We start from the raw sequence: 21,059 nt of genomic DNA on the forward strand, positions 1-21,059 counted from the left end.
TGCTGCTCTATTATGCATGAATACAAGTGGGGTCAAAGACCTCATGCTAATGCCAATTATGTGAGCATTTGGTGTAAAAATACTTACCTTTCAGCATTTATACAGTTGGATGGAACGTTCGTTACACTATGGGTGCGTTCCAGTTGTACTGGGAAGTCGGAATTTTCAACTGGAATGCCTTTGTGTGTCAAACATACTTGGCCAATAATATTCTGATATTAATGCTAAGACACAAGCTGTACAACAAAATCAGTTGTGGAGTATTACAATTGCATACACGCTGAGAGACAAACAACTAAGTTGTTTGTGTTATTGCCTTCACACGTTTGTCCAGTAAGAATGAATTGTTATAACATTCTGGGGTGTATTGGCTTGCCTTTAAAATACCAGTATAATGGAAATAATAAATGCTCTTTATATGCTGAATTGTGTTTCATTTTATCCGTTAAACCAGGGGTGGGCAATTAATTTTTTACCGGGGGCCGCATGAGCAACCCGAGCACTGCTGGAGGGCCACATCGACAATATTTCAATTACATTTTGCTCAATATTATTTTTGATATACCGTAAGATAAACAATAATAACAATAATAATTAATAATAATACTTTCATTTAACCTAACTTAACAGATTGCTTTTGATGGTTTTATTTTTAACACTGTCTTACACTACACTTCCTGATGTATAATACAATGCAAAAATGTCAATTTCTGCACAGGGTTAATTTAAAGTTTATCCTGCATCCTCTTTAAAAGTCCAACATTTTTCCCCGTCAGATTTGGACAACCATCTGTTGTCACACCTGCCAGCTTGTCCCATTTCAGTCCTAACATGTCCAAACACGCATTTACCTATGTGAACAAGTCATTACCTGTGGTTGTCCCTTTTAATTGACTGCATGGCTGCCAGCTCTTCCGTGATTTGAAAGTCTGCAGTTATCCCACGTAAGAAGATGAGCAGCTGGGCGGTGTCACATACATCGCAGCTCTCATCCAAAGCCAGCGAAAAACAGTCAAAGTCGGCCGTTCTGTTCTTCAGCTGAAGCTCCAAATTTCCGGGCATATCAGCGCAACAGAGTCCAATAAGCACTCCTTAATAAACTCTCCGTCAGAAAACGCCTTACTTTTTCTGGCGATTATGTGAGAAATGACGAAACTTGTCCTGATGGCTGCATCTCTGGGGGTGTGAAATTTGGCAAAAAGTCCTTGTTGGGTTTGCAGTTTTACCATCAACGCATAAGCCTCCCTTGCGCGCGCTTCATGAGACAGATTCCGGTATTTTTCCTCATGATAAAATGATAAATGGGTTGTACTTGTATAGCGCTTTTCTACCTTCAAGGTACTCAAAGCGCTTTGACACTACTTCCACATTTACCCATTCACACACACATTCACACACTGATGGAGGGAGCTGCCATGCAAGGCGCTAACCAGCACCCATCAGGAGCAAGGGTGAAGTGTCTTGCTCAGGACACAACGGACATGACGAGGTTGGTACTAGGTGGGGATTGAACCAGGGACCCTCGGGTCGCGCACGGCCACTCTTCCACTGCGCCACGCCGTCCCTCATGCTTTGTCATGTAGTGGCGATTCAAATGATATTCTTTAAATACAGCAACATGTGTACCACACATTAAGCACACGACTTTACCTTTATTTTCTGTAAAGAAATACTTGGCAGTCCATGTCTTGTTGAAAACACGGCATTCGTCATCAACTTTTCTCTTTTTAGCGTCTCGGGTGTAAACCTGCATCACTTGTCGCTGTGCACCTTCACTCACAGGTTACACACGGACATACGCCCATAAATAACACTTTTCAAAATAAAAGCAGTACAGTCATATTGCACGCACGACATAGATGTTTTTTAAACTTTATTTTGTAATTTGTGATTGTCGCTGTTCACATTCACTCACAATCACGCAAGCGCATACGTCCACACGGAAGTAATACAAATAACGCTTTTCAAAACAAAAGCAGCACCGTTGTATTGCACACTCGACATAGATACTTTTTTAAATGTATTTTGTAATTTATGATTGGCCTCACGCGGGCCGGACAGGGACGCACAAAGGGCTGGATGTGGCCCGCGGGCCGCAGAATGCCCAGGTCTGCGTTAAACCATATCCAATTATATTTCCAATATGTAAAATATGTGAAAATATCGTCTAAAGCAGGGGTGCCCACACTTTTTCAGCAGGCGAGCTACACTACATTGCCAAAAGTATTTGGCCACCCATCCAAATGATCAGAATCAGGTGTCCTAATCAATAAATGTAAATAAATAAATAAATAAATCACTTGGCCTGCCCACAGGTGTATAAAGTCAAGCACTTAGGCATAGAGACTGTTTCTACAAACATTTGTGAAAGAATGGGGCGGTCTCAGGAGCTCAGTGATTTCCAGCGTGGAACTGTCATAGGATGCCACCTGTGCAACAAATCCAGTTGTTAAATTTCTGATGGACTAGTCTAGGTTTGGAGGTTGCTAGGAGAACGGTACATTTCGGACTGCATTGTACAGAGTGTGAAATTTGGTGGAGGAGGAATTATGGTGTGGGGTTGTTTTTCAGGAGTTGGGTTTGGCTCCTTAGTTCCAGTGAAAGGAACGTTGAATGCTCCAGGATACCAAAACATTTTGGACAATTCCATTCTCCCAACCTTGTGAGAACAGTTTGGAGCGGGCCCCTTCCTCTTCCAACATGAAAGTGCACAAAGCAAAGTCCATAAAGACATGGATGACAGAGTCTGGTGTGGATGAACTTGACTGGCCTGCACATAGTCCTGACCGGAACCCGATAGAGCACCTCTGGGATGAATTAGAACGGAGACTGAGAGCCAGGCCTTCTCGACCAACATCAGTGTGTGACCTCACCAATGCGCTTTTGGAAGAATGGTGGAAAATTCATATAAACACACTCCGCAACCTTGTGGACAGCCTTCCCAGAAGAGTTGAAGCTGTAATAGCTGCAAAAGGTGGACCGACATCATATTGAACCCTATGGGTTAGGAACGGGATGGCACTTCAAGTTCATATGTGAGTCAAGGGCTAGTTAACTCAAAAATGAATTGCGCTTAAGTGAAGATAGATCGAATTTTTCATCATTAATAAGTGTTCCTTAGACACATAATTTTCAAGTTTTTATTCCAATGACTGGACAATTAGTTTGTTTTAATGACATGTTTTTTTATATATATTATGCTTTTTTAAACAGCTCAACACAAAATGGACATATTTAATGACATTTAAAAAAAAACTTGCGTTACAGGTAATGGTGTCTTGCCAGATTTTGTAGGATGACAGAATTTGTATTCCTGCTGTGGTAGAACTTGCATTCAGAGGAATAGCTACACTTCTATGTTTAGATATCAGTTTTGAAAAATAAGGATTGATAGGATCGTACTTTGATTGTCAAAGATGTTTGGTAATGTAATCTGTGACATTTCTACCTGAATAAATGCTTCTGATATTCTGTACATTACACAATGTACAAGTTAAAGAGTATCTCTGCATGACAATGTTTTAACCTTCTCTACTTATTAATAAAATGTAATATTAGGCCTGCTAAACATTCTGTAATTGTGTACTGTCAAGATAGAACATGGTATAAAAGAATATACATTTCATTTAATCTGTCAGAAAACATTTATTTAGGTAGGAACATCACAGTTAAAACATTATAAAACATCTTTGACAAAGCATAATCGTAATGTAAATAGGGATGGGTACTGTTCACATTTCAACCGATACAGTACCGATTCCCGATACTCTCACGATGTATACTGTGTGTTTTTGTGGTGTTGTTCCCACATGCACGTCACAGATGACGTGCTCATGCTCATTATCTCACACATTGGCTCAGGAATCTCTGTGAGATGTACAGTATATTATTTTGATCTTATCTATTTAGTCTCAAACGTTTTTGGTGTTATAAATCAGAAATATATGATCAGTGATTCAGTATAAAGTCAACTTATTGTTTTATTATACTGGTACTTTAATACATGATGCCCACACAGAGTTCTCACAACAAAAGTGCTTTCAAATAGCAAAAAAAAGGTCCTCTTTAAGGAGACCCATGTTGAGACTTGAACTCAAGGTGCTTTCTGTGGGCCTCAGGGTGGGCCTCCCTGCCTGTACTTCAAAACGACGGACTGAAGTGATTCATCATGCCTGATTATCCTGTGTAAACCACATCAGTGTGTACAATGTAAAGCAGGGGTACCCAAACTTTTTGACTCGGGGGCCGCATTGGGTTAAAAAAAATTGGCCGGGGGCCAGGCTGTATATATATATATATATATATATATATATATATATATATATATATATATATATATATATATATATATATATATATATATATATACATTGTCTTTATAATCCGTTTTTGTCATTTAACATCAATTAACATTGATGTTCATCAACATTTAACAATGTCACATTATCGATGGGAAAATTAATTTTTAGACAATATGATTTGCCTGAGCGGCTAGGAGACACCAAGAGTAACATTTGGTAGAAAATTGATTAAAAAGGAAAGATTAAAAAAAATAAAAATAAAAAAATAATAATAATAATTTTTTTTTTTACTTGGGACTTCCTGTGGGCCGGATTTTGGATGCTGGGGGGCCGGATCCGGCCCGCGGGCCGTAGTTTGGGGACCCCTGATGTAAAGAGTAATAGGCTTCAAGTAAGACAAGCTTCCTAAAGTTTAGCAAGCCTGGAAAATGGGCTTTCATCTCACTTATAGCCTGAATTCAAAAGTGCGGAATGACACATCAAGCGCCAGTGTCAAGACAAGACGATGGACTCTTTTACTTTAATTGCGAGACGAGTACTGCTATGTATCCCAAATTCATCAGATGAATCGAGGAAGTGGGGGTCAGAGAGAGCGAGAGGGAGCAAAAATAGCTTGATGTGCGATTAGACCCAAGCTGGGACCTTCAGCTGTTTCAGTCGGTGGAATTCACTCTGTGCATGTGTGTGTTCTACTACTTACAAAAGTAAGCACAACCTTCACATCTCAGCTGCCGTTTTATTGTACTTCCAAGGGGCAATACTACGCAAAATAAACTTGTATATAGTTTAGAGTGGTTAGATAGTGGTTAACATGTTGGTCACGGCAGGATAGAAAATGGATGGCAGGATACTTTAGAGTAGTCAGTGTACAGCAGTACATACAGTCGCAAACAAATGTTTACGTACCCTTGTAAAGAACATAATGTCATGGCTGTCTTGAGTTTCCAATCATTGATACAACTCTTATTTTTTTGTGATAGAGTGATTGGAGCACATACTTGTTGGTCACAAAAAACATTCATGAAGTTTGGTTCTTTTATGACTTTATTGTGGGTCTACTGAAAAATGTGACCAAATCAGCTGTGTCAAAAGTATACATACAGCAATGTTAATATTTGGTTACATGTCCCTTGGCAGGTTTCACTGCAATAAGGCGCTTTTGGTAACCATCCACAAGCTTCTGGCAAGCTTCTGGTTGAATTTTTGACCACTCCTCTTGACAAAATTGGTGCAGTTCAGCTTAATTTGTTGGTGTTCTGACATGGACTTGTTTCTTCAGCATTGTCCACACGTTTAAGTAAGGACTTTGGGAAGGCCATTCTAAAACCTTCTTTCTAGCCTGATTTAGCCATTCCTTTACCACTTTTGATGTGTGTTTGGGGTCATTGTCCTTTTGGAACACCCAACTGCGCCCAAGACCCAAACTCCGGCCTGATGATTTTAGGTTGTCCTGAAGAATTTGGAGGTAATCCTCCTTTTTCATTGTCCCATTTAAAGCACCAGTTCCATTGGCAGCAACACAGGCGCAGATCATAATACTACCACCACCATGCTTTGACGGTAAACATGGTGTTCCTGGGATTAAAGGCCTCACCTTTTCTCCTCCAAACATATTGCTGGGTATTGTGGCCAAACAGCTTAATTTTTGTTCCATCTGACCACAGAACTTTCCTCCAGAAGGTCTTATCTTTGTCCATGTGATGTCAGATGAAACAGAAATTTAGCTGTTTGGCCCCAGTATGTTTGGAAGAGAAAAGGTGAGGCCTTTAATCCCAGGAACACCATTCCCACCGTCAAGCATGGTGGTTGTAGTTTTATGCTCTGGGCCTGTTTTGCTGTCAATGGAACTAGTGCTTTAAATGGGACAATTAATCTTGTAGTATGCTCTGATTTAAAGCTATTAAGTCCTCCTTTGTCCAGGGACTTACTTCCTGAGTTTGTAAACAATAACAAAAAAACAGATCGATATTTTTAACAGTGAAACATAGCAATTTAACCACTGTGGTATGGACTTGAAACTCTACTTGGTATCGTTACTGTTGATATATGTATCGATCCACCCACCTTTGTTTACATTAAAGAGCTCTTGCTAGCGGCTATCATCAACCAAATGTATATAATTTATATTGTATATTGTCTACATCACGCAACCCTGTTGCATGCTATATAATAATGGCTCTGTATTGACTCATTTTCAGTACATTTATACAACTATACAAGCTCTACAATGACTGACTACTCATAGGATTAGACTAATAGATTTAAGTTTGCTCTCTATGGTATTGTCCCTTGGAAATACTGTGTATAACAATAGATAATTAATTGTAACTAATTAACCCTAATTATTTAATAGATATCAAAAGATAATATAAATATGTGCTAACATGGCGAGTATACTCACTTTTGTAGAACAATGCATACAGCACAATGTATATGTAACATAGTCGGTATGTCTCAATGCGGGGCCAAAGTGCATCAACAGCAGTCATGACAGTCCATGAACACGCAGCAAGCTACATGCCTTCCTGTCTCACGAATTGTTCCACAAACCCAGCCAAACTCAACATTAGCTTGGCAACATCTGCTGATCTCTTCTTCTTTTTCTTACACAAAATACTGTCCATTTCTAAATTATATAAGCCCATCCTCGTCTTGGTGTTAAGGAGTATAAGGGCCGCCAAGATGTCTCTGGCACAAGGCCAGACTAAACAAGACCATGAAAATAAAATAGACCATATTCACTTATGGACACATAGCAGAGCTGCCAAACACACGCACACACACACACACACACACACACACACACACACACACACACACACACACACACACACACACACACGGCAAACATCGATACGCACAACAGCTGCTTTCAACACGGTAGGAAGTCTGCAGCAGTGTGTGGAAAAGATGTCCGTTTGCTCTGAACTTACAGTCTTTTCAGCGCCGGCAATCCCAGGAAAGCGCCTGGTTCTATTCGGCTGATCAGGTTATTGCGCAGGTCCCTGCAAAAGACACAAAAAACACTTACATATAAGGACTACAAGACACGACCTACACACGTCTGCCAGCATATCCATAACAGAGAGCATATCCATTTTTTAACTATATTTTTGGTTGAACTTTGGTGGTAAAATAAATAATGTTTTCAAATTAATGACTAATCAAGTAATTAATGCTGATTACAATATCAATCAAGAATAATCATGATTATTATTTTTGCCATAATCGCCCAGACTGAGTCAGTAGTCATTTTTACAGCAGAGTGCAGTGTATTTACTCCCGAGATCAAAGCACACAAATACCCACAAGGACTACAAGTAAATAACTACAAACATGTATACTAGCACGGTTCTGTTTATTTTATTTAGCACAGCAAAACATAAGAAAAAACTACAAACGTGTCACCCGCCAAGTTTCTGTGCATTTGACTTTTTGAGGGTTAGTATTAGTCACATGATGGTTGGAGTCATGAATCTTTCCTGGACTTTTCTCTTGGACACATCCTGTGTGAAGGAAAATCGAGCCTGTTTTCCTCCAAAGCTACTCAGGAATTAGCATGTGGCGTTTGACTATTGCTCAGTCCATGTAAAATAACGGTGCATTATGGGTAAAAAAGCATTATGAGTAAAAAAGTGAGAGAAAAATAACTGATCTTTTCCTTGGCCCTCCTGGTTGGATAGAAGCGTGGGAAAAGAAGGGGTAAAAGTTGATAGACTTTTTTATTCTATTAAACTTGATGGAAGTTGAAAGACCTTTCAGGGATTGTATTGCCTCGGACCTCATTATAATGACAATGAAGCACCACTGGATAATGGCGGATGGGAGAGACGGGGGTGGTTTTGTGGCCTACGGGCCACAAAGTAGGCTTATGGAGGTAAACTTGCCTCTGGATTCAAGCGACAGTTAACAACCACATCGTCTAGCCATTCAGAGACAAAAAGCACATAAAAAAAGCCAAGGAGGGCTTGGTGAGACACGCTTTAAGCATACACACTTCTACTCATCTTCAAGGCCTCAGCCCTTAAGGCAGCCCATTAAGCAACATTTTTGACTAGAGTTTCTGAAACTACTCTCCATGATTCAGGGCTCTCCGGTCATACCAAAGATTTTTGACTTGTGTAAATATATTGCCTGTGGGTTTAATGTATGATTGTTTAATGTCAAAATGAGTCCTTTAGAGACCAAATACAACCAAAACTCCACAAAGAATCTACAGCTCCACGACACATAGCTTTAATTCCCTATTGATGCGGTCATGCCAATAGTCTGGTTATTCTATCTGCAAGGAAGCAATTCCATTAGCTATAAATCACGAGTCTGGAAACCTTCATGAGTTTGGGGGGCGGTTTGGGGAAACACCGGCATTTACATTAAAAAAACAGTTATGTGTGGCAAACACATGCAAAAGAAAATATGATACTTACAGTTTTTCTAATGTAGTCAATCCAACAAATGAACCATCCTTTAGTTCTTGAATTTTGTTGTTGTTGAGAATTCTGCAAAGGCAGAAAAACAATATTAAGGAAACATAAGCAAAAGAACACAACATACATTTGTTTATGATTAATTAGTTTCACCATAATGTGTTCAGACTCCTGATTTAAAAAAAGTCCCTCAAAAACTTGAGGTTGGAGTGCGACAGTTGACTGTACTGTATCTGTACCCACAACTGTCGGCCATTTTGGAGTCATTGCGGGGGCGTTGGGTGGGAAATCATTGGGAGTTTTGTGAATAATATGAAAGGAAGTAAAGGGTTAAGGTAGGGATGTCCCGATCCGATATTTGGATCGGATGCCGATATTTGCCAAAAATTGCGTATCGGCAAGGCATGGGAAAATGCCGATCCAGATCCAGTTTTAAAAAAAACTACGGTCCGTGTTTTCCAACGCACCGATTTAAATAATACATTCCACTTTTCTGCTGCTCCGTAATTTCCGTTCCGCATTTTCCAGCCCACCTTCAACACATCCACAGGTCTGTGAATTCTCACGCAGTTGCTTTTAGCTGCTGGCATTACACGACAGGCTCTTCTCACTCTTTCCTGTGTCTCCCTCTCACAGACAGCAAGTGCACCTTCTTACACACGTCACATACTGTCACGTCATACGTCACATACTGTCACGTCATACGTCACATACGTATACGTCCTCCCCGAGCAGAGAGGTAGCAGCATGGCTAACGTTAGCTGTGATGCTAGCGCAGCCGTGCGAGGAACGCTCCCTTTAAGGTGCTCGCCTGTGCAATTGCGCACTGTTTAAGCGTCCTCTGCGCATAGCAAATCTACGCCACGCACAAAATCAAATAAAAAAATAAGCGCAAAACAATTTTCGACACACGGACACGACAGAGAAAACAGTTTTCGTCATCATTGTTCAAATATTGTGACGTCTGTCGAGACGCTTATCTCCATTCGGTGCCACACGCCCACACCATCAAAATGCAGAGGCAAAAATTTCCAGATCAACACCGTATGAAAAAATTTGTGATTTTTTTAGTTGTGATTTCCTTCTCTGCATGAAAGTTTAAAAGTAGCATATATTAATGCAGTATGAAGAAGAATGTTTTAATGTAGACATGCAAGCCTTAAAAGAAAATTTTGAAAATCAAGACTACATTTCCTGCAAATGGGTGCATTTCTACCCTATATTTTAACTTTAGATTTATTCTCATCAAACTCTTTTGGCTGTCTTTTTGACACTTACATTCGGCGCCCCCCTCCACACCCTGGATTATAAATAATGTAAATAATTCAATGTGATTATCTTGTGTGATGACTGTATTATGATGATAGTATACATCTGATGGACCCCGACTTAAACAAGTTGAAAAACTTTTTCGGGTGTTACCATTTAGTGGTCAATTGTACGGAATATGTACTTCACTGTGCAACCTACTAATAAAAGTCTCAATCAATCAATCAAAACACATAGAATCATCATACTGCTGTGATTATATGCATCAAGTGTTCATTCAAGGCTAAGGCAAAATATCGAGATATATATTGTGTATCGCAATATGGCCTTAAAATATCGCAATATTAAAAAAAGGCCATATCGCCCAGCCCTAGTTCAATGATGCCATTTCTGTTTGTCATGTATAATTTTGTCTATTTTGTGTTTATCCTTGAATAAACAGGTCAGTTTCTTGTTACCAACCATTGTGTATTATTCAAACTCCCCTAATTCAGCTGGCTAGTTGTTATCAAGAGTACTAAAACCCTTTTCAACATGATTCTGACAACTAAGTAGGCTAAATAACTTTAAACTTTAATACATGCTCGGATAGGCCAGTATCGGTATCGGTATCGGATCGGAAATGCAAAAACAATATCGGTATCGGATCGGAAGTGCAAAAACCTGGATCGGGACATCCCTAGGTTAAGGTTGTATGGACATGATAGTAACGTAATCCATCCATCCATCCATCCATTTTCTACCGCGTGTCCCTCTCAGGGTCGCGGGGGTGCTGGAGCCTATCCCAGCGGCATTGGGGCGAAAAACGGGGTACACCCAGGACAAGTCTCCACTTCATCGCAGGGCCAAGACAAATATGTTATTTATTGATCTTGTATTGCGTAAATAACAAAGATGAGCACAGCATCAAAATAAAAGTGCAAAAAAAATTGTTACAGTTTGTTTTTCCAGAGAAGAGATGCACTTTTAGCGTGCTATGTATTGTCAACAAACATCAAAAGCAACGTTGTCTTCAATGCCATTGTGGATAATTTTGGAAAGTTTCTTTTAACTTTAATCCAAAATGACAGAACACTCAATAGTATAGAAGCAAGTTAACAAAAACATATTTTAAGGAGCTGTATTTTCAGTTTTTTTTCTTGTCTCCGTATTACCATGTGTAAGTAGTCTGTGAAGTTTGTTCATCATCCCCAGTGAGAAAGCTTGTTGACTTAGTTTTAGTTTTAAAACTGCAGGAAGTGGTCACGAGAGCCCATCTTTAATCCCAGTGTGGCGTAGTTTAAAATATGACCATATCTTTTTTAAAGATCTAAATGGCACATCTAGGTAGTGCACCATGGCTCCACCCCTTCAATCTATATCCCCGAAAAAAGTCGCATTCATAGTGAATTCAAGGCATTGCGTGAGGTGGCGTTGCGTACATCGTACGTTGATTGAGGGAGGGCATTTTTATAATATTATAATATTTCTATATTCATGCAAATTTGGGGTTTCTGGTATATGGAGACTTTTAGTCAGAATTTCACATACAATATTTTTAATTGAGGCCCCTGAGTGGAATATAAGGTGATTTTGTTTGACCGACAAAAGTCAGGAAAAAGACGGGTCTCGAAATTCACACATACAAACCAACAGCCTTTTTTCTCCCCACCGAAAAACAGATTTTGAAAGAGAAGTAGTAACCTATTCAAGATCTTATCTTACAGTCAAAACTGGACTTCTTTTTGCACAAATTAAAAAAATAAAAAAATAATTATACGTTAATCTCTCCCCCTTTACGGCGCTACAAGCCCCCACATTGTGAAAACGAGATGCGCATTAGATTCTGGGGAATGTAGTTTATACTCAGAACCGCTACAGCAGAAATGCCAGGAAAAAAGTTTCCGTTTGATACCGTCACACGTCAAAAATAATGGTGATAATATTGTTTAAGGGCAATAATTTGTAGGTCCATATATCGTAGAGGAAATGTGTTATTGTTCTACATAGACAGACGTATCTACAACAGGAAATTATGTCACATAAACCGCAAGTGAAGCTGCAATCCCCGTTTTCCATCCATCCATTTTCTACCGCTTGTCCCTTTTGGGGTTGCGGGGGGTGCTGGAGCCTATCTCAGCTGCATTTGGGCGGTAGGCAGGGCACACCCTGGACAAATCGGCAATCCCTGTTTTGATTTCATCATTAAAGAGGAACTTCACATTTTTTAAATTTTTGCCTGGCATTCAAAATCTTTGAGTGACAATAACAAATTTATATATATATATATATATATATATATATATATATATATATATATATATATATATTACATTTTAATCATCTAATCGCCTTGTTCTCGGTGGCTTGCAATGGTGATAATGGGAGTAATCCATTTAGCCCCTAAATTACACTAAAAATGCATCTGAAAAGCGCCAACGATACTCCCCTTACATCTCGTGACCTGAATATTAACCAAGTCTTAGCAATATTGTTATTACCGTATTTTTCGGACTATAAGTCGCTCCGGAGTATACGTCGCACCGGCCGAAAATGCACAATAAAGAAGGAAAAAAACATATATACGTCGCACTGGAGTATAAGTCGCATTTTTGGGGGAAATTTATTTGATAAAATCCAACACCAAGAATAGACATTTGAAAGGCAATTTAAAATAAATAAAGAATAGTGAACAACAGGCTGAATAAGTGTACGTTATATGACGCATAAATAACCAACTGAGAATGTGCCTGGTATGTTAACGTAACATATTATGGTAAGAGTCATTCAAATAACTAGAACATATAGAACATGCTATACGTTTACCAAACAATCTGTCACTCCTGATCGCTAAATCCCATGAAATCTTCCTCCCCGGATTCGCCTCTGGTATGTCCTTTCTTTCTGCTGCTCGATTGCTGTTCTCTGCAACATATTTCACTACGTCCAGCTTGTAATCTGCAGTATATGATTTCCTTTTCGGTGCCATTTCAGTTCAGCCCTTCTCAGTTTTTATAAGTTACCGCCAATGTTGATGTGATCCATTTTAATAGCTATGGCAGTAGCGTATAGCATATAGCTGTTAGCATACCATGACCCACAATGCACTTCTGCCATGACTTTCCCTCACCTAATTCTTATTGGTTGACGTGTGTGTGACGTTTGCTGACATTTGCTTTGTCTCTTACGCGAATGAGATAAATAATATTATTTGATATTTTACGGTAATGTGTTAATAATTTCACACATAAGTCGCACCCCCGGCCAAACTATGAAAAAAACTGCGACTTATAATCCGAAAAATACGGTATAAGCGTTTACGCAGACGCACCTTTCAGTCATCGAAGGGCGCTACCGAGCTTGTGCAGCACCAGTGATGACATACTGAGCTTCTGCTCATGATCGCTGGTGAAAGTTAATTCTAGATGATGAATCATGCGTCTCATCTGGATAGAAAAAGGCTGTGGACATAAACCGAGAAGTTGGTTAACTTTGACATCCAATTTATACCCGGTGATGGCGGGAAAGACTCTAGTTTGCAGCACCGACTTTTTTTAACCCATTGCAAAGAATATGATTAATTATTTATCCAAACGGCAAGAGTTGAACATCCAAACAGTCGGTGTCTTAGCGAGAGCAGACATAGTAGAGTAAACTATTATTTTATTATGTTTGTTGTCTCATGTCCATCCATCCATCCATTTTCTACCGCTTATTCCCTTCGGGGTCGCAGGGGGCGCTGGAGCCTATCTCAGCTACAATCGGGCGGAAGGCCGGGTACACCCTAGACAAGTCGCCACCTCATGTAGTCTGTCATAATTAGTACGTTTTTTTTGTTTGTTCAAGGAAAAAGCGAACGTTTTAATGCAGATCTAAAATTAACATGCCGACGTACACCTAAAATAGTCAAATATACGTGATTATTTTGCGAATTACAAGCTGCTGCTTTTTTTCTACGCTTTGAATCCTCCGGCTTATAAAACAGTGTAGCTAATTTATGGATTGAAAATGGCCTTCTTGTTTCATTCCATGAGCCGGAAGTATATGTCCATAGCGTTTCTGCTCAAAAAGATTCCTCTATAATCACTTTACAAAATATCTAAAACAATTCATACTTACTAAACCATCCCATATGTAATGTCTGTAGAGTGTTTTCATGCATATTTTGGATGTGCTATCGTAATGTAATCAAGCCTGCATTGTTAGCATTAGCTAATATGCTGCATGTTCACGAGTGTCTGTGTTAGTATTATTAACATACGATGGCGTTCTTTCCGTATTGTTTCAGTTTAGAAAATTCACCAAAACGTCACAGTGGAGTTGTTGAGTCTGTTTCGTTGATTGGAGAGCTGACTTTCGCAGCGAATGGGTCCATGACGATGACTTCTGTTTTGTTTGATCATCCATTTTACTGCCGTGTTACAGGCACTGTTTGGAAACAATTAAGGTATGTAAAACATTTACTAAATCTTTCGTACTGATATATATCTTCGGCTTACAGTTCTGTGCGGATAATCCAAAGCCCTTTATTTCTTTTTTATGTATTTATATGTAAACATATGTATTTCTTCTAAAATTTGGTGGGTGCGGCATAATGGGTGCTGAAAATTGTAATTTCCCCTCAGGATTAATAAGTATTTCTGATTCTGATTCTGATAAATACCGGTGCGCTCTATAGCCCGGAAATCAGTACATGTTATTATGAATATGCCTGTTACTACATTACATACTTACTGTGTATACAAAACGTTGAGGAAGGTGTTTGGATGTTTTTAGAGCGATTTAAAGGCGGAAAAGAGCGACTCCCATAGGCCACATATGTGTGCTTATCTTACATAAGGATTGTGAATGACAGGCAAAATTCACAAAAGGGCAGTTCCCCTTTAAGAAACACTAAAACCTTTCCAAATCAAAACGAAAGTAGATAAACATATTTAAGCACTCAAATAACAATAATTTGGCTCCTAAGAAGTCAATTGTTTTTGTTTCTTCTGCTGAGAAAAGTATGTGTGTTAATTATTAGATTTTTTCAATGGGTCAAAGATTTCAGTGCATAAGTACTTTTTGAGCACATTCAACAATACCGTGATCATTTTGGTCACAATAACCGTTATATGGATTGGTTATTTCATTACATAATACAGGAAAAACACGCACTCTTCAAAAAACGTAATAAAACAAAAATAAAGAGGAGCACGGCAAATAGTGTACTTATACAAAAAGCAAGGCCAGCAACACTCGTTATATTAATAATTTTAATACAAACTGCGCAGGCGCTACCAAACACAGACCAGTTTTGAAAATCCCTCATCCCTAAAACCAACAGGTATATTTAAAAAAAAATAAGTTTGTCTTGAAAAAAAGAGGGGAACTTATATTCGGGTTCTTACTGTATATTCTGCCCTGCTTAACACTGAAATGTGGACAGGACCTCTTACTCCTCCTACCCCGCTGGCAGCTTCAGAACGTCTGCAGCGAGACCAGCCGCTTCCTTGTCGTCTGACTCTGAATGTCTGCTTCAGGACTCCAGACAGCCTACAGGCGTCCTCCTTATCTGGATACACAGATAAGTCCCCAGGGGCACATTCTGCCTCTTGATAGTGATATTTCACCCAGTGTTATCGAAAGAAAATCGGGACTCAGGGCCACAGCACAGACATTTATGAACTGCATCCTTGTCTCATCAATCCACAACTATGTGAGCAAATCCTTGCTTTTCTTCCTGTCAGTCAACCTCTGCAGGAGCCAAAACCAGCTGTGCTCATCTTACATCAAGGTGAACATGTCATGTCTTTCTGCAGGACTGGCAGTCAGTTGTATTTGGTAGCTAAACACATTGCGTCGTTCCCTCTCGGATTACTCAGGCATGTGGTATCATTCGGAAGGCCAGGAATGCATTTTTCCCCTCAGCGGAAAGGCATTCAGAGCACCACCATTGTTCTTTATAGTCAGGTCAAATAAAATGTGACCGCAGGGAATTCCTGCTTGGCCCCTCTAATTATGATCGCTCCTCCCACCAGTTACAATTGATGACCGCCGCGTAGTGCTGTACGATACATACGATATAAAAAATGTCAATTGTACAACATAAATCTCTAATGTTAATATCCTAATTTTAACATCTGGGCTGCGACTAACTGTTATACAAATGTTGACTAATTGTTATACATACCGTATTTTCCGCACCATTAGCCGCACTTAAAAACCACAAATTTACTCAAAAGCTGACAGTGCGGCTTTTAACCCGGTGCGCTTTATATATGGATAAATATTAAGATTAATTTTCATAAAGTTTAGGTCTCGCAACTTCGGTAAACAGCCGCCATCTTTTTTCCCGGTAGAACAGGAAGCGCTTCTTCTTCTACGCAAGCAACCGCCAAGGTAAGCACCCGCCCCCATAGAACAGGAAGCGCTTCTTCTTCTACTGTAAGCAACCACCCGCCCCCGGAAGAAGAAGAAGCGCGCGGATTTTCGTTTCATTTCCTTTGTGTGTTTACATCTGTAAAGACCAGACCACAAAATGGCTCCTACTAAGCGACACGCGTATAACGCAGAATTTAAACTTAAGGCAATAAGTCATGCCGAAGAACACGGAAATAGAGCAGCAGCAAGAGAATATAACATAAATGAATCAATGGTACGTAGGTGGAGGAAGCAAGAAGATGACCTGCGCCAGGTAAAGAAGACAAAACAGTTTCCGAGGGAACAAAGCAAGATGGCAACTGTTGGAGGACAAACTCGAACAGTGGGTTGTTGAGCAGAGAGCAGCAAGCAGAAGTGTCAGCACCATCACTATTCGAATGAAGGCAACAACGCTAGCAAGCGAACTTCACCTGGATGATTTTAAAGGTGGTGCTTCTTGGTGTTTCCGGTTCATGAAAAGACGCTTATAGACTACGGTGTCGTCACGGACTACAAAGGCGGACTCGCACAATTTTTCAGGATTTATAGAGATCCCAAATACAGATCAGCAGGTACCAGAAGGTAAGAAAAGTTGTGTTTGCATAATATTGCGAAACAAAGTGCCAGATAATATGTCTTACCTTATACACACACTTTTCAATTCGGACACCGAAGACGAAGAATTCGAAGGATTTACGAATGAAGAATAACTTCAGAAAGTGAGGGCTATGTTTATTTTGTGTGTTGTGACATTAACGTTCGAGCAACATTATGTTGCTATTGCTCTGCACTATTTTGAATTTTACTATGTTTGTGATTGCACATTTGCGTACATTTTGGGACAGAGTTGTTAGAACGCTGGTTTTTAATATATTATTAAAGTTTGACTGACCTATCTGACTGTTTTTTTGACATTCCCTTTAGCGCAGCGTAGGCGCGGCTTATAGTCCGGGGCGGCTTATAGGTGGACAAAGTTTTGAAATATGCCATTCATTGAAGGTGCGGCTAATAACCCGGGGCGGCTTATAGTGCGGAAAATACGGTACTAACAACTGCAGCGACTGAGGATGGGAATCGAAAACCGGTACTTGTTTAGAACCGGCTCCCAGTGTTTCGATTCCTGGGAATCATTCCCTTATTGAGTCCTGTGGGCGTGCATAGAAAAAAACAGATATGTTTTGAATACATGCACACTTTTATTGGACTTGATTTGCTTGTATTTGTCACTAGCTGACATAGTTTTACTTTTGAGTGTTCAGATCATATTATTTTTTAAATTAGTATTTTATGTAATATTTAGTTTATCTATACAGTAGACTATTAATTTTATTATTATATTATAATTACCGGTATTTTCCAAAATATTTGTTTTCTTTTCTGAAGAACCTCGGAGTCCTGTCCCTGCAACCCCATGGAGGTTGTCAGCCTCTTAAGACCCCACTGTTGAGTTTGTATATTCATGTTTCTTCTAAACCAGTGGTTCTCAAACTTTTTTCACCAAGTCCCACCTCAGAAAAAACTTGGGGTCTCTACCAAAATGACCAACATTAAAATACAATAGCGTAGCGGGCCTAATTATTCATTAAAAACAAGGCAGGGGTTTTATTTAACAAGTATATTTAATATTTTGGTCAATGTAACATTACACAACATTTAAATATAGGAAAATAAAACACTGTACTTTAATCAAGTGATTCTTTGGCATACCACTAGATGGAGCCCGTGCACCACTAGTGGTACACGTACCACAGTTTGAGAATCCCTGTTCTAAACTAAAATGATAACAGCAATCAACTTGTTTGTTATCCTTTCATTCAAATTAAAATCGATAAGTAAATTGATAAGAGAACCGATAAAGGACCGAATTGTTAAGAAGAATCGAAAATGAATCAGAAAAATATTAACAATTCACATCCCGAGCAGCAATGCTGCTCCTTTGTGATAGCGTTGTACGTCACTGGTGAGAACCATGCAGGAGAATAGATGTCAACAACTCAGCAGAGACAAACGGCACAATGGAAGCTAAACCAGCAATACCCAAAGAGGAGTTGGTGCCAAAAACAGGGAAGAAGAACTTCTTTGTTTGGCTTTGGTTTGGATTTAAAAAATCAGACACCGACCAAGCAACAGTAGGCTAATCTGAAAAACATGGCGCCTACAAGTCGTTGTTAGCGACTTGAACACATCTAATATTCTCCATCACTGGAAGACACGGCATGAAGAATATTAAAGAGGCAGTGTTGAAATGCGAAAAATTGTCACCTCAAAACCAGGAAGTGATGGAAATAAAAACACTAAACAAGCTTAACAGAGTTGTTGTCCAAAGGCACCGTCTATGACAAACAGTCCCGCAGACACAGAGAAATTACAGCTAACATCTATAAATGTACATCTGTAGACATGACCTAGTGTACACTGTCTAAAATAGGGCAGGCACCAAAACATTTTTTAATTGTCTTTTCTTTTGTATATATAAAACGTGATTTTATGAATAAAAAGACAAAAAATCTGCAAAGCCTGCATTTATTTCATGTGTGTATATCTTAAGAAAAAATATTATATTGTGACATATATCGTTATCAGGATAAAGAATTACCTATATATATATATATATATATATATATATATATATATATATATATATATATATATATATATATATATATATATATATATATATATATATATATATATATATGTGTCCATATTGCACAGCACCACCGCCACTAGCGCATTATAGAAATTCAACAGAAAGACTAAATAGTCAATGAATGAAGGCTGTCTTCGACTAAGGATTTTCACGTCTAAATAGTTAGATTTTGCTTACAATCGACGATCAGTCGAATCTACGGGTGTTGTTTTTTTGCAAGAAAGAAATAAACTGATAAAGATATAGCCGCTATAAGGCGTGTCTTCCAAAGTTAATTAAGGACACTTAAAAAAGTACATTAAATAAACTACTCTGATAAACAAATGAACACGGTAAAGATTGGATAGTTTAAGGCGCAGATGTCTACCTCGAGGCCCGGAGGCCAAATTTGGCCCGACACAATTAAATGGCCCGCGGAAGCCTATAAATCATGTACGTGAATAAAGCATGTCTTTTTCATGTGTTTGTTCTTTCAATTTTGACAGAAAAACTGTACTGCGTGCAACTGTATATATTTGATGTTATTTGATCACGTAACAAGATATTCCAAGCATTTTTTTGTTATCAAAAATTCCTAAATATCTAATTGTCCACTTGACTCATGATTACAGAGTAAATTAACCATCAATTTGTTAGTAAAAAAACATTATAAACGCATAGGCAATTGTGCAACGATTATACATACATACATACATATATATTCAATGTTACATGCAGCCCTCTGGTGGGCATCCATAACTGTGATGTGGCCCCTTAATGAAAACAAGTTTGACAATCCGGGTTTAGGGGATTTGGCCGGCCAGGGGGCGTAGTGGCATGGTGAGCGCTGTGTCTGACAGCGGCGCATCCTAACAAGCTTACTGTCCCCCATGTAGAAACATGCTCCTAACCCTATTACAATAAAGTAACTAGGTAGTGGATTTAAAAATACATGGATTCAGTTTTCTTGATTTTTATTGTGATATCGAATAAGTATCAAGAGACGTGGAATTCACAGGTATCTGTAGCGACGATTGAAATTCTTGTATCGTGACAACCCTAGTCTGAGTCAAAGAATAAATGTCATCTCCCCTCCTGCCAGTTATTAACTGTAATCGCCACATTGGACCAGTTACAAAAAAATATAACCACCACTAGTGCTATATAGAAACCAAGCAAAGACTATCAAGTCTAAGTATTGAATGCTTGGCACATTCGCTGATGCACAGGCACACGCGGATTGACTCATGATTGTATTTACAGAAGAATTATTTGAGCAACTCAAACCAACCGAGTCCGTGGAGGAAGAATAGCAGACAGGCTGGTGAATGAAAATATAGGCCTCACACCCCAACACATGGACAATAAGTTCAAGACTGTAGTGCAACATCACAAGAAGAAAAAGGATAGTAGCTTTCCGACTGCTGTATGACCACCTCAGCTCACCACAAGCAACAAATGTGAATCGCTTGCTTGAGCATATGTGCTGGACGAGAGTAAGCAATAAACAAGTGGATTGCTATTTGTTTAGTTAGCTAAATGCTGAGTGAACGAAATGCTAATGCTTTAGCTAAATATGTAATGAACCACAATGGAAACAAGCCTTTTGGCTTTTTGTGCCATCCATTTGCCTTTTAAAGCATTACATGGATTCAATTATTTAAGATGTCAAACTTCTCAATCAATAAATCAAAAATCAATTGGATGTGCCCCATAAGCACACGTCTGACGCTCATGAACTCATCATCCACTGCGAGGACAACTTTCTGACTTGTTTGTTTAAAACTTAAGGTATTTACATGTAAACTTGTTGAGATTAACTCATGGACAATTATGCATATTAGACGATGACGTCATCCAAATTCAAAACCACAAATGTATTGCAGTTCTGTAATTGGCCCTAGTGTGTGAATGTGAGTGTGAATGTTGTCTGTCTATCTGTGTTGGCCCTGCGATGAAGTGGCGACTTGTTCAGGGTGTACCCCGCCTTCCGCCCGAATGCAGCTGGGACAGGTTCCAGCACCCCCCGCGACCCCGAAAAGGGACAAGCGA

At 39.2% G+C, this 21,059-nt stretch overlaps 1 protein-coding gene across 8 annotated transcripts in view; it reads right to left on the minus strand.

The window, feature by feature from the left end:
* The window catches only part of adgra3 (adhesion G protein-coupled receptor A3), a 200,043-nt gene that overhangs the window by 22,871 nt on the left and 156,113 nt on the right, over positions 1 to 21,059 (minus strand). For all 8 annotated transcript variants that reach the window (XM_061960326.2, XM_061960322.2, XM_061960319.2 and 5 more), the window contains 2 exons: positions 8,729 to 8,800; positions 7,235 to 7,306 (listed from right to left, as the gene is read on the minus strand). Coding sequence is in view for 1 of the 8 variants with exons in the window: in XM_061960318.2 (XP_061816302.2) it covers positions 7,235 to 7,306; positions 8,729 to 8,800 (144 nt within the window). In the remaining 7 variants the exon portion in view is untranslated. The remainder of the gene's footprint in view (positions 1 to 7,234; positions 7,307 to 8,728; positions 8,801 to 21,059) is intronic.

This window comes from Nerophis lumbriciformis, linkage group LG05, assembly GCF_033978685.3.
Source record: "Nerophis lumbriciformis linkage group LG05, RoL_Nlum_v2.1, whole genome shotgun sequence".
NCBI lineage: Eukaryota > Metazoa > Chordata > Actinopteri > Syngnathiformes > Syngnathidae > Nerophis > Nerophis lumbriciformis.